This window comes from Festucalex cinctus, chromosome 16, assembly GCF_051991245.1.
Source record: "Festucalex cinctus isolate MCC-2025b chromosome 16, RoL_Fcin_1.0, whole genome shotgun sequence".
In the NCBI taxonomy this organism is placed as follows: domain Eukaryota; kingdom Metazoa; phylum Chordata; class Actinopteri; order Syngnathiformes; family Syngnathidae; genus Festucalex; species Festucalex cinctus.
Genome location: NC_135426.1, coordinates 10,502,394 through 10,519,259, shown reverse-complemented (window position 1 = coordinate 10,519,259; position 16,866 = coordinate 10,502,394). Strand labels below are relative to the sequence as shown.

Genomic DNA, 16,866 nt, shown 5'->3' with positions numbered 1-16,866 from the left:
CGTTCACTGCTGTCCTAAAAGAAAAATATAGAACAAACTTACAGCTGAGTCCGGGGGGCTGAATCCACAAAGGCTGCAGACCTGGTTCTTACACTCAGTGCATTGACTGTAATTTGGCGGGTCCTTAGATCCATTATTCAACTGGGTGGTTTTACACAGCGGACAGATTCCCCCTGCAGGCTTCGCGGAACCCTGTTGACTCTTGGCAGCATCCCCAGGATGAGCCCCAGGCCCTGGTGGTCCTTCCTGTCTTGGTCCAGACTTGAGAGGTTCTTTTTGTTGCGAAGGACCACTCTGTGTCTGTTTAGCACCTTGGCTGACTGGTCCTTGACCCTCTCTCGGTGTCTGTTGGCGTGGTGGGCCTTGACCTTGTCTGGGTCCCTGCTGTCCAGGTGGACCTTGACCTTGTCTAGGATTCTGCTGACCTGGTGGACCTTGACCTTGTCTAGGACCCTGCTGACCTGGTGGACCTTGACCTTGTTTGGGTCCCTGCTGCCCTGGAGTTCCTTGACCTGGTTTAGGTGCTTGTTGCCCAGGAGGCCCTTGTCCTGGCTGCCCCTGGCCTTGCCTCGGAGCCTGTCCAGGAGGTCCCTGAGCAGATTTGGGCCCTGGGCTTGCTTGTCCTTGCCCGGGTTTTGGCCCCTGCCCAGAAGGGCCTTGACCCTGTTTGTGGGCCCCCCCTTGTGGCGTCTTTGGACCTGACCCTTGTTGAGGGCCCTTGGCAGGTGGCTTTCCTCCCTGACTGGACTCAGGTGTAGCTCCTTCCTCCTCCCCAAATAGCCCAAACTTGGGAATGTTGACGGAATCACCCATGGAGGATATGGAGGAGGACACAGAGGAGGTCATGGATGACATGGCACTGAGGGGGTTGGCCCCACTGAGAAAGCTGGAGCCAAACATGCCGGATGACTTGCTTTCAGAGTCTTTGGGCTCCTGCCGGAATCGTGACTCAAAAAGATTGAGGGACGAGGGGCTGCGACCTGCAGCGGGCCTGCCAGGCGGACTCTGGTTGAAGGCGTCTACCGTGCGACTCTTACTGAGGCCTGCCGGGCCCCTGGAGGCCCCTGGCTGCTGAACACCAGATTCCGACGGTCTGAGGGAGACAAAAAGTTGTTCATAAGAAAAGGGCTATCGCCAAGGTCTAGCATGATGATGGTGTTCTAATAATTAATTAATTAATAATTAATATATGTTCAGTTAGTGGACATGTCAACATGAATGTGTAGCATGTCGTCACCGTGGTCTATTTCTAACGACTAACGAGTAAGTGAAAACGGCTGAATGACAGTGAGTGTACATCACAAAGATGAAGTGGCAGCTTTGTTAGCTCTGAGGCGAGAGGGAATCAATTTCTGTGCTCTGTGAGGAGCAAATTTTTTGTGGTACTCATTATGCAACATATCGGCCTACATTACCATTGCTGTGTAGTATCATCACACTGCTCTACTAGTGCACAATTCACCGTTATGTTCATTTCAGCACCATGGACAGGGAGCACCAGACAGACGCTTCAAATTAAAAGGAGGGAAGTCTGAGAGGGAGTGACATTAACACTGTGCTTCTATTTTTAGTCATATTAATATTGATGCACCCCCGACCATCCACATTTCCTAGCTAACACACTTGTAACATTTCTCAATTACAGCCAGTAAAAAGACAATTGCATCAGACATTTGTATTCATTTTGTTGGCATTGGCAGCCTCCAAGCTCCTCCCATTCTTCAGCCACACACCATTAAAATCCAATCTGGCCAAATTCATTGGCAGATCAGTCTAATTGGCAACATTAACGTGGATACAAGCGACCATTTTGTGCTGTCATTCGTGATAATATGACGTTCAAATAGAGAGGGGGGAAAAAAGAACAACATTGTTGTTTTTTTATTACCCACTACCCAGCAGGCATTTCGACAATTTTGGCACAAATACTGGAGGTGTGTCTCCTCCTTTGATCTGACATAAACAATCCGGATTGTATGCTATTCAACGGCCCTGTGCAAGTATTTACGCGTGTGCATCCTGTAGAAAAAAAAAAAGAAAAAAAGAAAAACAGCACAGTCACACACAGCTACACTCAGTCCATTGAATGCATCGTTACAAATCAAGGATAAAGAACGCGTTTTCGTGAAATTGTGTGCACGGATGCTGATGATTAGCCATGAAAATTGGCTTTAATAATGAGATCGCGTCTGGATGGATTAGAAAAATGGGCGTGATCTGACACCCGCTCAGCCACAACACATCCATCCGCTTGGTTAGCGCGGATATTTTTGTGTACAAAATAGCACGCAAATCGGTAGAAATAGTAAGCTAATACTGAGTCCTGCCTTCGTGCGGCCGCGGCACCCGCAGGCTGCCTGCCCTGCGCCCTTGACATCGCCGTGGTGAGCTGCTTCCGCTGCTCCTCGGTCAGCTCCGCCAGGTCCACCGGAGCCCCGCCGGGGATCCGCACGAAGCCGCCGGCCCCGTCGGGTGCCAGCCCCTCGGGGAGCCCCTGCAGCGGGCCTTCGCCTCCTCCTTCCAGGCTCGCCTCGTTCCCCATGATGCGACCCCTCCCGAGTCCGTCCTGGATCGATGCGCCCCCACCTGGCGCCGCGCCGCGGGTTTTAGCTCCGAAATGCGCAGCGGAAACGGCCAAGGTTCATCTCAAACAGGGGTGATCCGTTTAATGGCCACTTTCCCTTCGAGAGCTGCCGTTTGCTTGCTTTCTGCTACGTAGCGCATCTCTGCAGCTTCACACACCAGCTTGCCAGCTCTCCGTGACTGGGGGTCTTCCGTTTCACTCCCTCCACAGCCTCCAATGGCGAAATCCGGACGTTATTCCAAAATAAAATCTCCGTTAAGACTTATTCCTATTTACTGTGCACCCTCTCTACAGGCTACATGTTAAATAAACGTGTGATAAATCCTCTGTAAATAATATAAAGGCGACTGAATCACGTTGACATGGAAGACGGCGACCACTTCCGCATTCTTGCTGAACACACTCGTTACCTTGACGCTCTCAGTGCTAACTGCGCATGCGCAGTCTCTGACAGGTGAACTGGATTCTTCAGTGGAGCAAAATGTGTCGTTAAAGGGGAATAACCAGCACAAATGCATTAGAATGAGGTCCATTATTTTTTTTTAAAAGGTATGACATATTGGACAGCGCGGTAAAACAAAGTCTTGAGTGTGTGTTCAAAATGATAGAACCTAATAAAAGCCGGTGATGGGCAATAAAGCAAAATGTCAAAAGTGAAAGAAAATCAACAGTAGAGATAACACACAGTAGCTGTGGAGGATGACTCATATTATGAATAATAATTCAGTGCCTTGGCTTGTTTTTGGCAATATGAGGGCACACAATTGAACGCCTGAGATTATAAAAATATATTTATGTGCAGCACAATTGTGATTAATTCCCAGCCTCCTCTGATAACGAGATTCCTTTAATCGCAGCAAATATAAAAGAATGTGTTAAAATCATATTTTACATCCAGAGAGGATTACAGCACAACAAAACACAACCTGTCAGCCCGACTACGCATCAAGTGGATGTGTTGCGACACGACACAGAAGAAACGCTCATTTGCTGTGCATGTGTGTGTGGGTAGCTGCAGGACACGCGTGTCCTCCTCCTGCATGCATGAAAAGCAACACACCAACCACCCTCATTCCCTCAAGATCCTTGGAACCGCTGAGGAGTCTGCACTAGCTGTCTAGGCAATGTTACGACCTCTGCCAAGTGCGGAAAATGATCCAAAGAAGAACTCATTTCAGTTCTATCGTGTTGTGTTTTTACATTATTGGCAGTTTTTATGTGCCAATTGTGTTTAATAGTATTTGTTTAAAGGGGAAGTCAACAAAAAGTGGTCTTTACAATATGTTTTATGCCTGCCCCCCAACTAGTCTAAACACAACATTCAGATTAATATTGTATATTTGTAGAATATGAATTAAGCAGCAAAATCCAACCGTTTTTATCCATCTTGTGCGGTGGCCATTTTGTCACTTGCTGTCGACTGGAAATGACATCACACTTGCTCAGGGCTCAGGTTAATGACGAATCGTGGCTCACCTGTTTTCTGAATTTGGTCATGTGCGCTGCTCTATGTTGACTTAAGCTTGGTCTTATGGTGGAATTACACTTTAAAAAACGAGTACAAGTAAATTTTGGATGGTAAACATTTGATATAAAAGCAGTAAGATGGTGGCTGCGAACTCAACAAATTACACAGCGTTGTATATTAAAATATATAACCTTTCCTTTGAGCAAGTCTGCTAGCTGAATGCTAACACGTGATGCAAAATTCCACACAAAGGTTTTTGGAACTAGCATCAACATGATGGTACCTGTTTGTACACATTATATTGCCCCCTTGTGGCCAAGGCTTAACAATACTATAAAATACTGTTGAGTGCTATTTTTCTTATTGAAAACACATTAAAACATTTTTGGTAGTGTATTAAATTGTGTTACAAAGAATGTATGGTGAAAAATCTGAAACAAATGTCAATCAAAATTGATCCAACTTTTCTACAAATTTAGGCAAAGAAACCAACTTCTCCACACACTATTGTGTACATGCAACATGACTCTGGTAACCAGATAATAAACATTGCATGCCGCTCATTAAATTTGAATAGCCCAAATGGGACGAAGGAGAAACTGAAGGGTTCTAACAAAAGCCTTTGTAAACCAAATGTCTTCAAATAAAACAAAGTGGGCATATTTTAAAGTTACATACCTGGAAATCAGTACAGGATTGCGTGTGCGTCAATATCTTTGTGTTGTCTTCCGAGAGAGTGTGCGAGCGATCCCTGCCGCATTCCCGTTGAGCCTCGCTCATCCCGATTAGCACCTAATTCCGCCCTCTGCGTCTTCCGCCAGTTTCTGTCCCTAAAAATAAAGTGACTTTAGGAAGGAGGCTCCTGGTTTAACTTGACTCCACACAGCGGCAAAGTCAACAGCGGCACGTGATCGTAAACAAAGAGGTGAACAGGAAGTTGTACTGAGAAGATGTGTTGATAATCTGCTTTCAACCTCCGAGACTCATCACACGCCTCTAATCTGTTTCCCTGTGCACTCGCATTTCTTGCACTACTGAGGGTCGACTTGATATGTATACATAAGCTAACAAAATCATAAAAATATATATATACACAAATTCAAACAATAAAAAAAATACAAATAAAATTCTAATCATTTTAAACAGGTTCGAATTAAGACATATCCATATCAAATTTTTATAAATACAATAAAAAAATCTACAGAAATACAAAATAATGTAACATTTTAAATGGTAAAGCTGTACATAAGAGCAAATAAAATACAAAACGAAAACTGTAAAAATTCAAACAATAATAAAAGAAAAATAGGCGCAATAAAAATAAAAATAAACGGTAATAATTCAAATCATTTTTTTTAAATTACAATTGTAATGCAATTACAAAAAAATAAAAAAGGAATTGAATTAAAATATAAATTAATAAATCACAGTACTATACTCTCATGTGTACTGTGAAAGCAAATAAAATAACAAAACAAAAAAATCAAATGATAAAACAAAAACCCCCTAATAAATCAAATGAAAATACTAAACTTAAAATAAGAACATTTCTACTCAAAAAAGAATGATTAAAATTATGAAATATCAAATAAAAACTTAAATAAAATAGACGTACTAAAGAATAAGTAGTATTCTAGTGAAATAACTAAGGGGAACAGGCAGCATGTTGTACATACCTTAAAATAATAATAATAATAATAATAATAATATAAAATATCTTCAGATCTGTGGTTGTATGATACTGGGCAATTATGATACTGGGCAATTACGATCAAACTATTGTGATCAAAACACGATCAAAATAATGTGTATTTCTCAGGAAATGTTGCATGAATCCACATTTCTTCTGTGTCGATGCATCGTGATATTTTTCTTTAAAAAAGCTCACCTGTCTATCTCCTCCGCCTCCTCCACATTGACTCATTTGACAGAGGATGATGAGCTGCCACATGATTGGCTTATCCCAAAGATGGCCTGCAAAAATACACAAAGAAAGTGAGTGAGTGAAAGAATGAATGAGACACTCTTCCCCCCCCCTCCGCTTCTCAAAGTTGCTGAATTATTAACGCAACCTACCTGCTGTCACGGCTTTGGGTACGTCATCGCCTTGTCGTGAGGCCTCCCCGACGGGTTAACCAAAAGTGGTTCAGCTTCTCCAGGGCTCTGAGATGCTTTGGCACCACCTAGTGGACATAAGCAGAAGAAAAACAATGTTAACGCGTAAGCACAAAGGTAAATGTACCTTTTTGAGGGTCTCGAGTGAAGCGCAGTTCAATGCAGCTGTGGGGGAACTACAAAAAGAAAGAAATGTTCAAATATGTTTATCAAATGTTCACGTCAGCCATTTTGTTTCGCAGCATGCTCAAACTCAACTCAACGTAAATCACATTTCAATGGGGAAAAAAAAATAAAAAATCACTGCTTGAGGGCCAAGTATCAAAATTTATACAAACATGGTCTACGTACATAGAATCTTTTCATTTAAATCTGGTAACTTGATTCTGCCTGTTAGTGAGAGCCACCGCATTGTTATAACTTAGATTGCTGCTTCTCTATTTGGCATTTTGTAACTAATGGTTGTGTTTTTATAGTCAGGAACCAAGTTGCTGCCAGCAGGGGATTTAGTAGGCCACGTCAAATGACACCGTACAGTCACCAATTCCTCAAGATTCACTTCCAATTGGGCACGAAGGGTTCATATTTGGTGTTACTGCATGCTTGTTAGATTTCTAGGTGCTGTCCCCTTCTGCCCCTCTGTCTGCTGGGTGGCGGCGTCATCACGGCCATTTCTTGGGTATCAACGTCATCACATGCTATTTTTTTTTCTCTAAAAAGCTTTATTGGACCAAGAAGTATCTTTATTGACAGACTCAAGTCCATTAAGAACAAACAAATAATACAACAACATACAAAAAACACACTTACATAAAAACACACATGAAAAATAGTCCTTTGTTCAAACAACATACAGTTCATGTATCCAGTATTTCCAGAACAATGAAGTGTATCTAGAATCACTTAAAAAAGGATCATTTATCGATTTTATAATTCCGTTACCGGATCTATTAATTCGACACATAAATTCATATATAAAATTCCTTAATAGTGCATGAAATGTTGGAACATTTGAGGCAACAAACAAACTTGCACTCTCCCACCTAGGGTATTTTAACAGAATTCTTAAAGCATCATTATATGCAACCTTGATCTTATTCATTATTCCTTTTCTATAGTTGCGCCATAGATGTGGGGAATATAATGGAGTACAGTAGGCTTTAAAGAGTTAAATTTTAACATCATCAGAACAGTAACTAAATTTGCGCGCAAGCATATAACTTTCTGCACTGTCTCAGTACATCATCATCATCACTTAAATCATCCCTCAACACATGGCCCAAATATTTTACCTTTGTTACAACTTTAAGTTCTTGTTTGGACAAATAGAAAGATGGAAATATCAGCTTTTGATCCGCCTTAGATTTAATCATCATTACCACAGTTTTAAAAGGGTTATATTGGATGTCATATTGCACCCCATACTCAGCACATACTTTAAGTAGTTGCTGTAAACCAGCACTATAAGGTGTCATTACTACCAAGTCATCAGCATACATTAAATGATTAAAGAGAACAAAAAAATAAATAAATAAAAATAAATAAATAAATAATAATAATAATAAAAAAAAGTCTTGTGATTGCATTTAGACAGAAAAGCCTGATAAAATCAGTACAGTAACGTACATGATCCCTCATCCACAGGAGGGCAGTATATCATCGTATCTCACAAGTCTGCATACGTATAGAGAGAGGCTGAGGCCATTTAAGGCAAAAGTCAACAGGTAAATTCCGACGTTATCTGAAGGTGCTTTTCTATTAGCTGCTGCAAGATGACGTCACTTCTGACATACTCAAAAATCACATTTAAATTATCCCCAAAGGTTCATGCATTAAATTATTTTCCAAAGACTAAATCAAAGCACATTTTCGCTGTAATTAGTTTTATAAACATAAAAATGTAGTTTGTTTAGTTTTTGTTTTTTAAAGAACATTTTTGTTTATTTTATTAACTAAAATGGTTTTTCGTTAACTAAAATAACCTTGCATAAAGTCGGCCATTTTGGGCTCAATTTGAAGATTTCAACCTGTATACAGAAAATTAAACAATGAACACACATGCATGATTCATTCCATATGCGTGTTTCATCGACTCACCTTCAAAGGAAAAAAAAAAATAATAATCCAACAGCCTCTCTTTTCAGTCCTTTACGCGGCACAATGACCGAAACCTTGTCAACTCTTAAAAGTTACTCACTAATTGCTAGACGATTGCGCAACTTCATCATGCTCGTCTCGTTTGTGCCTCGAGGTTCAACCCTGAAAATTGGATTGTCTGTGCGAACAAAATTGTGACAGTTAGCACAAGGAGGAAAGAAGACACTAACGGCAAAAGGTGTTCAGGGAGAAGCCTTTATCAAACATATCAAACAAATTGGACAAAACTTGTGTCGTCATGTCTTATCTTTCTGGGTCCTCTGTTAAAGTGCTGACATGCATGATAATCAACATTGATTATTGATTGATTACGAATCAAAAACCCAAGTGGCAGAGAAGTGGAAAATGACATTGCATCCACACAAGTAGCGTTAAACATCAGTCTGCATGATACAAAAACAACAAACATAAGGCACCATATTTGGAGTGACGCGATATAAATACAGCATGTACGGCGGACGGAGGGGCAGGTCACACCTGAGCGTTCTAGAAGGTGAACCTGCGCTCGGCGGTGTGGCCCACCTTGTCCAGGTTGGGGTTGCAGGCGAACTGGATCATGGGCGGCGGTCCGCACATCAGCACCAGGGTGTCGGCAGAGGGCGGCGGAAGGTGGTCCCGCACCATCGCCTCGCTGATGAAGCCCTCGCTGAACTCCCACTCTAAAAAAATACACACGGAAGATGACAATACTGTACATAGTTGTCCAAACGTGTAGCTGAACATACTTGCGGGCGCTCTGTCCACGGTGAACCACAGCTTGAAGCGCTCGGGGTTGTTGACCTGAATCTCCTCCAACTCGGGCCTGAGCAGGATGTCCTTCTCCGTCTGTTGGGACGCCATATTTGCTCAATATGCCCAACATGAGGATGCCGGGAGAGGGTCTGACTGACCTGGTTGGCGAAGAGCAGGTGGCACACCGTCTGGTCCTGTGGGTCCTTCATGATGGCCGTGATGAGTTGCAGCATGGGCGTGATCCCTGATGCAACGTTCACAAAATACACGTTTACAAATATTTCGCAGACCATAAACATTGACGATGTTAAGCTTGCGATTGGAGATGGACAATTTACCTGTCCCGCCCGCGATCATGCCCACATGTTTAGCCGTCTTGGTCACAGCTGGAGACTTTTTGTCAGCCTGAATGGCAAAAACACCTGCACAGAAAAATGTGCCATTATTATTAGGAATGACAGACGAGTATAAACCTCACACCATGTTATATATAAAAAAACAACACACTATAATTCATTATGTCATGAAACTAATGTCTTATTTGTGCATCACCTTTGCCCTGGTAGATAAGAAGCCCACTGGGTCCTCTGAAGTCGATGGTGTCGTTGATGCGGAGACTCTCCAGGTACTGACTCATCTTGCCACCTTCTGGGAATTTGGGATGGACGTTTTTGAAGTAAACCTGCGCGTGGACGGATATTAAAACAAGTCATAAAACAACAGTAAACCACGGAAAAGTCAAATTGATGTCATCACCTTGATGACCAGGTCCACGTAGCCTTTGTCGTCGTCGCTGGACGTGGGCGTGTACGGGCGGACCACCAACTTGCCGTCGATTTTGGCCGACAAATAGATGTGCTGTCCTGGGGATGACAGTGCCGTGTTTGGGATGATTAATTAAGGACATGATTAGGAACCTGCTAAATGTCATACTGACCCACAGGGAGACCCAGGATGTGTTCGCCTGACGGCAGAGCGAAGCGGAACTTCCGTGTGTCGTGACTCACGATCTGAAAATAAACCAGAGGACGTCTTATACACAATGCCATGTTCAAAAGAATAATAATCTTACTTTACATCATGTCATGTTCAAAAAGTCCCGACTATCATCATCAAAATGTGCTGTATTGTACTTGCAATGAATGACACACCTTCGTATAGGAGGAGGGTGCGTTGGTGAACGCCTCACCTGCTTATCAATGAGCCGCAGTGCATACTTGACGCTGGGGTCCTCCAGGGTGATGGCGGGCCTCCTTCGGGGGAAGAGGAGCCTGAAGAGTAGGTTGACGAGCCCATCAAAGCCGCTCCGGATAACCTGACACAAATTAGCATTAGCATTTTTAACATTGGCCGACTGTCTGTTCAAGGGGGCTCAGCGGGGCGTTGTCCCAGCTTAACGGGCTCATTTAGCGGCTTAAGCGGGCTCGCCGAGCGGGTCAAGTGAGTCACATTTTCCGGAGGGCGAGTCCGGGCATCTTGCCCAAACACTATTTACACTCCTAAAGCTAGCAAGCGTGCGAACCCCGAGACACACACCGATAAACAATGTTGGTGCTGTTTGAAGTGGACTCACCCCGATGATGTAGGAAAGCATCTTCTACTTCGTCGAAGAAAACAAATGACTTAATCAACGCGTGTTGTGGGCAGCTGCTGTGGCGTTTGCAGTCAACTCTTGCAGGTTGCAACAGGCGACTTAGTTAAGTTAGCATGGTTAAAAACATGAACCCGGTAGTCTTTCAAAATAAAAGTATAACGCTTGACAATAGCGCTGATATTATCGATAAAACACTCTTTTCACACTCTTACGATTATTAATATTTTTTTAAGTTTTCATTGTAGTACGTATTTTAATAACATGTCAGGCTCTGAAAGAATAGTATAATTGTGTCTTGAAAATATTTTCAAGTAACAATCCAGATTGTTTGCCATGAACACTGGCAACTTGATTAAACGTCACTTCCGTCTGTCACAACGTCGCATCCGCATACCACAGCGTTGGTTTTTAATACTAGCTCTATGAGTGATTGGAAACTAATTTTCTTAACATTTTTTTTACACAAAATATCGCCTACATTTAAAATGATCAATACTGATATAAAAATCGACAGCTCTGGAAGATGGCGAGGGTTATTTATATGACGTCACTTCCGCATGTCTGAGCGCAGGTTTCAAAGTGGAAAAGATAAAAGATAATCTTATCTTATTCACAAAGGTTATTCACATTTAAACATGTAAAAACTCTCTTATGTGATTGGACGCTACATCCTTATGTTAAATGGCCCTTACCGTCTGTCGGAACTACTGCATTTTTTGTCTTTTTATTATTGTAAATTATCATATTAAATACAGAAGCGAGCGTTACGTTTATCAGAAAAGTGACATTTTAATGAAGTACTACAGTACATCTGTATTTAGCTGCGGTGATGTGCTTTACCGCCACCAGATGGCAGTAGTGTTCCATGAGTTGCCAAGCTTTTGACCGCTTGAGCTATTTGACCGCTAGAGGGCAGCAGTTGAGAAGTTGAGAGAGACAACAAGGAGAGCTGGTGGACTTCAATTACCGCTTTGACAAAAATAATAATAATAAAAAAATAATAATAAAATAAATAAAAGGTAAATGGACTGCTTTTTATATAAGAAAAGAGGACACGTGAATTTTCTGTATCTCAACAGGGAAATAAAACATTTTTTATTGATTGATCATTTGTATATATATGAAGTTATAGAACAACAGTCAGAAAACTCCACAGCTTGAATCACAACACACGCACACACACACACGCACCCTCACTCACACACAGAGAAAAAAATAATAAAATAAAATAAAAACTAAATAAATAAGAATGAACAATTTTACGAGTTCACAGAGGAGAGAACGCACAGAATAGTCAAGCAGGCAGTTTTTGAAACACAGCAAAGGCAACAAGGATCTTCACGTACTTTTTTTTTTATTTTTTTTTACAGGTTTCGCTCTGATTGGTGCAGGGGATCGTCAGAGGCGGAGCTTGGCACGGCGGCGGTGCAGCTGAATGGCTTTTATTTTGTCGTTTGTTTTTGTGTTTTTCTGCACCGCCACCTACCCACCAGTCGCTGCGTTCCTGCCCTTTTCCTACTTTGCTTTGCACATTTTCTGCTTCCCAACATGTTTTCTTTAAAATTTGCCGCTCCTCTTCTTCAGGTGGGAAAGGAGCTTGAAAATGATGCAAAAAGGAGGGGCTAAAAGTTTGTTTTTATACAAAATAAAAGTGCAAAGTACATCTAATTAACACCAACACGGTCCGTACTGTACATTCAACATTGTAACCTCCAATAGAAAAGGATGGCGACACATAAAAGATTAGATTATCATATTTCTTATAGATATACATTTTTTTATGTAAATATTTACACACACAGATTTGGAGTGCTCGTTTGGTATTTAACTCCCTGAACTGTGCACACACACTCATGCATGCGCACCAGAGGATAACCAAACCAAACGGGGAACGTCGTCGCTGCTTCCTCGCTCGGAATTTCGCCTTTTTTTTTGTATGATGGAATGATCACATGCACGCAGGAGTATTGCACAGTGCTCAACAAACTCTCTTGGCGGGAAACTGACGACATCACAACGGAACAAACTAGTGCTAAGTCTACACGTCTACACGCACGGCATCACAGTGATACACAAAGCGGGCGTCTGTCGAGAGACGCCCGCGGAATGATGGTGATGGGTAGCATCTTCGCAAATAGCGCTACGTTAACGCTAACTACACAAGAACACTGGAGAAAACGCTTAGAAAGTCCCCCCGACCACTCGAACACGAGATTTTGGCAAATATAAACGCAAGAAAGCAGCCAGTGGCTGTTGAAATGATCCAATTTGACTAAATTAGGATTTATTTCCTACAAATAACATATTTCTGAAAGCCAGCAACATATAGTGACAGGCTGAACAATTAGATGCGCTTCCATAAGATGACAGAAGCTACAATGAACCTTTGTAGCCACCTTTTGCCATTCATACAACAGAATAACCGCTTTAGACACACACTACACATTGAGTAGGCCTATATATGATTTTACGTGACATTTTTGTTTGGTGGTGTGCCGTGAGATTTCTTTGAAAGTAAAAACTGACCCTCCGTGTAATAAATGTAATGGGATAACTTTGCTTTATGAGGTTGGCAGAAAGAAGATAGCTGCTAGCTTGTTCCGTCATCTTGTTTACACGCAATGACGACTTTTCGCAAACTACCGAAAATCCTAGAGTGCAAATGGGTACAACGGTTGGCAGTGAAAAAAATGGCGTCGCTGCGCCGAGGCAACTGAAAGCCAAGACTCGTTTTGTTCCCGAACAGAGTGCGACACGAGAGGATAGCAAGCTAGCTTAGCCTCCCGGTGCATGGCAGTGTTTACGCACCGGCGTCCCCTGAGGGCGCTTTTTTGTCTCCTACGATTGAAGGAAAGCAATCAAATAAAAAGCAGAGACGCCGGCCGACAAGGCAAAATCACCCCAAACAAACAATAAATAAAAACAAGGGTAAAGAGAAGAGATTAAGGACACGACGGCGACGACTTGGTGCTTTTATCACGACGGCTCGACTTCAGTGGGGGCGTCGAGCATAACGATACGAGATTCATCGTACGATTGAGGAAAGGCGAGGACCCACGGACTGACAAATAAGTAGAAAAAAGTTGTAAGAAATCATGTGCTTGTTGAAGTCCCCCCTCAAATAACCAAAGCAATTCATGGCCTTTTTTGGATGTCGGCTAGCACAGGCCTATATAGCTAGCACATGTATAGCATATGAACATATATTGATACTTTTTATTGATACTTTTTATATATGTATATATATATATATATATACTTTATATACGGTATGTATATATACTTAGATGTATATATATATATATATATATATATATATATATATATATATATATATATGCATATACACACACACATATATACTAGGGGTGTCAAGTTATTAAATTTTTTAATTATAATTAATCATGATTTTGATCACTAGCACAATTAATTACACATTTTATATATCTTCTAAATCTACAACAAAATATTTTTTCTTAGTTTTAATATTCTTGTTAACATAAAATTAAGAAATATGGCTGCATCTTTTAGTCATTTATACAGTAATTTCATAATAATTCCTAAAATTGAGTTAAACTGAAAAAGCTGTACTGTAGGCCTACTCTAAAAAAACGAGTGTGATATTGATTTGTGTTGAGGTAATGTTTCTGCCACTAGATGGCATAACTGCATTTGTAAGACGGTGACAGCTCAGTGCATTTTTCTTTTCATATTAAGAGCTTTCTAATCTTTAACATGAACTAACTTGTGAAATTCTGCACATTTTTAAAATTGTAAAATACAACTTGACCCCAGTCTCCACAAATATATGCATTATTATTGCATTTATTACTGCTTAATTTTTGACGTGGACGTGTTTGGGAATTCCCCCAGTAAAAGCTTTCCAAGTTAAAAGAATTAAAAAAAAAAAATAGTGGTGTTATAGGAACTTTAAATTCACTCATAATGAACACCCTAATTATATAGATAATTTGGACACCCCTAATATATACATACATATATATATATGTATATACACATTAACATGGAATGCAATAATGAAGTATTTCTGCAAAAAGTAGTATTTTTCAGAAATCCTGGATTGCATCATATTGGCTCTGGTTCACACAAAGTCGCCCGTACACGCACGCACATGTGCGCCATGTACACGTGTTTAAAATAGAACATCTGATTAAAAACATCCAGAAAGAACAACATAGAAACACATGTGGCCTGCATAACATATACAATATACAGCATACAGCGTGGAAGGACGGACAGATGGACGTCATATATGTACAAGTGTGTCAAGTCATGCGCTATGCTGTCATCTATTCACATCATATTGCTTAAAAGAAGGGGGGGCCAGGGGGTTTGTGGGGGCGTGGGGGTGAGGGGTGGCGACCAAGTGACAATAGAGACCCTGATGGCGAGGATGCGGCGGTAAAGCGAGGAGGAGGCGTGGATATCACTGAGGTATTTACACAGACTGGCTATTGAAGAAGGGGGGTTGGGAGGGGGGCAAAATGTGTTGCTCCAGGGGCCACATTTTGATTTTTTAAACAACATAAAAGTTTTCGGCAGCACATTTGCTTAGTGGTTAGCACGGCTGCCTTGCAGTCAAGAGGTTCTGTGTTTGAATCTCCATGGATCAAATGAATGTGTGAAATAGTTGTGAATGCTTGTTTGTCTATATGTGTCCCTGTGATTGGACGGCGACCAGTCCAGAGTACCTTGATGGGTAATGTGTAAAATAGTTGATCGTTTAATAATAAAATCCCCTTCCAAAAGAAAATGTTAACATTATAAATGTATTCAATTGTAATTAAATAATCATTTCAATATTTCTAAAATTATTTTTCGTCATGGAGATGATATACTTTTTTATATATACTTTTTACTTCATTTACAATAAATCAGCCTATTATCTCATATTTTTCTCTTAAAAAAAAAAACTATTTAATAAAATAAATTCAAATAATGCCAAAAATCTATTTGCATTTTTTTTTTCTGAATATGACTAATATCAATTCAAATCAACCAATAATTGAACAAAACATAATTAAATATATATGTAAATATTGGGGTATTTGACAAATTTGTCAAAATTTCATTTACAATAAATCAAACGGCCCTGAGGTCAATGAAAATCTATTGGCTAATTTTAGGAAAAGTTGATAAATAAATATAAATTAATATATTAATATAAAAATATAAATTAATACATTTATTTTAACTTAAAAATTGGATATACAGTAAATGCCTTTTACTTGAAATATGTAGTGATGATGAAGTGGAATGTAATGGAATTTCATATTTGGCTTTTATTTGACTTTGCTTTTCTCTGCTGTTTGTGTCCAGGTTGAGGGGAAATAAAGATTCAGTCAAAAATAAAAACACAATTAAATACAAATATTCCAGTTCTCTTGTGGATATAAATACTCGGAGGACCTTTTGTGGCTCCGGGGCTCATACTTTGCCCCTGCCCACCCCTTCACTATACAAGAAGGCAGGAGCGCGGAGGAGGCGACAGGCGAGGGGGGGTCGGGATCGGGGTCGGGGTGGCTTCTGCCTATTTCTTGGTGGACAGCTGCGCGTCCACCTCCTCCTCGGGTTTGAGGACGTGCCACTGGGCGATGGGTCTCCTGGGATTGGCCAGCATGTCGGACCAATGGCGCAGCTCCGTGCCCGAGCTGTTGAGGCCCACGAACACTTTGCCGATGGCGTCGTTCTTGCCGATCTTGTCGTAGTCCAGCACCGTGATCACCACCTGCACCTTCTACAAACACGCACGCACAAGACCGGAGTCAAAAATCCATACTGACATAATTGCATGTTCATATTTGCCGACGTGTCATCATCAAATATTGAATTTGGCATGTATCATTATCTTCCATACTGCCGTGTCGACATCCAAAGCGGATCTGGTACCTGGATTTGCTCGAAGGGGACCTCGAAGCTGAAGGACTCGTTGTAGTACGGGTTGAGCGTGTTCTTCTTGATGGTGGTCTTCTTCTTCTTCAGACGCTTGCCGTTCTGCATCAGGTGGATCTTCACGTACGGATCTGCGGCACAACAGCCACGCATTTACAACAGCCACTTTCTTCTCTATCCACCCCATTGGCATCGGATCACCCATCTGGTGTGTTTTTTGTCTCTTACGTTAATGTTGTTTTGATTTGCTTCATTATGATTATTGCTTTATCTCTCTCTTTAGCTAATGTTTTTTTTTGTTTG

General features: G+C 41.2%; 3 protein-coding genes across 6 annotated transcripts in view; all 3 read right to left on the bottom strand.

Moving 5' to 3' along the window:
- pcloa (piccolo presynaptic cytomatrix protein a) overlaps positions 1-2,950 on the bottom strand; it is a 47,657-nt gene extending 44,707 nt beyond the window's left edge. Inside the window, exons 1-2 of one of the 3 annotated variants that reach the window (XM_077500770.1) lie at positions 2,328-2,950; positions 43-1,093 (exon numbers count right to left, since the gene is read on the bottom strand). In XM_077500770.1, coding sequence (XP_077356896.1) covers positions 43-1,093; positions 2,328-2,542 — 1,266 coding nt within the window. In that variant the 5' untranslated portion in view covers positions 2,543-2,950. The remainder of the gene's footprint in view (positions 1-42; positions 1,094-2,327) is intronic. The other 2 variants (XM_077500764.1, XM_077500765.1) reach the window with 2 other exon arrangements.
- A 5,555-nt stretch (positions 2,951-8,505) lies between these two features.
- cyb5r3 (cytochrome b5 reductase 3) lies at positions 8,506-10,795 on the bottom strand. The gene is made up of 9 exons (XM_077499955.1): positions 10,630-10,795; positions 10,246-10,371; positions 9,994-10,066; positions 9,813-9,919; positions 9,609-9,738; positions 9,395-9,478; positions 9,215-9,300; positions 9,050-9,149; positions 8,506-8,983 (listed from the first exon to the last, which is right to left on the bottom strand). Exons 1-9 carry the CDS (start codon positions 10,648-10,650, stop codon positions 8,811-8,813), a joined length of 900 nt encoding a protein of 299 aa, XP_077356081.1. The 5' UTR covers positions 10,651-10,795; the 3' UTR covers positions 8,506-8,810.
- Positions 10,796-16,052: 5,257 nt separating this feature from the next.
- syt1a (synaptotagmin Ia) overlaps positions 16,053-16,866 on the bottom strand; it is a 90,313-nt gene continuing 89,499 nt past the window's right edge. For both annotated transcript variants that reach the window (XM_077499704.1, XM_077499705.1), the window contains exons 10-11: positions 16,561-16,694; positions 16,053-16,408 (exon numbers count right to left, since the gene is read on the bottom strand). In XM_077499704.1, the coding sequence (XP_077355830.1) occupies positions 16,202-16,408; positions 16,561-16,694 (341 nt within the window). In that variant the 3' untranslated portion in view covers positions 16,053-16,201. The remainder of the gene's footprint in view (positions 16,409-16,560; positions 16,695-16,866) is intronic.

Coding starts and splice junctions, on each gene's coding strand:
- cyb5r3 (XM_077499955.1), bottom strand. CDS start 10,650: ATGCTTTCCTACATCATCGGG. Junction 10,372..10,629: donor TGCTTTCCTACATCATCGGG/GTGAGTCCACTT, acceptor AATTTGTGTCAG/GTTATCCGGAGCGGCTTTGA. Junction 9,920..9,993: donor CATCCTGGGTCTCCCTGTGG/GTCAGTATGACA, acceptor TGTCATCCCCAG/GACAGCACATCTATTTGTCG.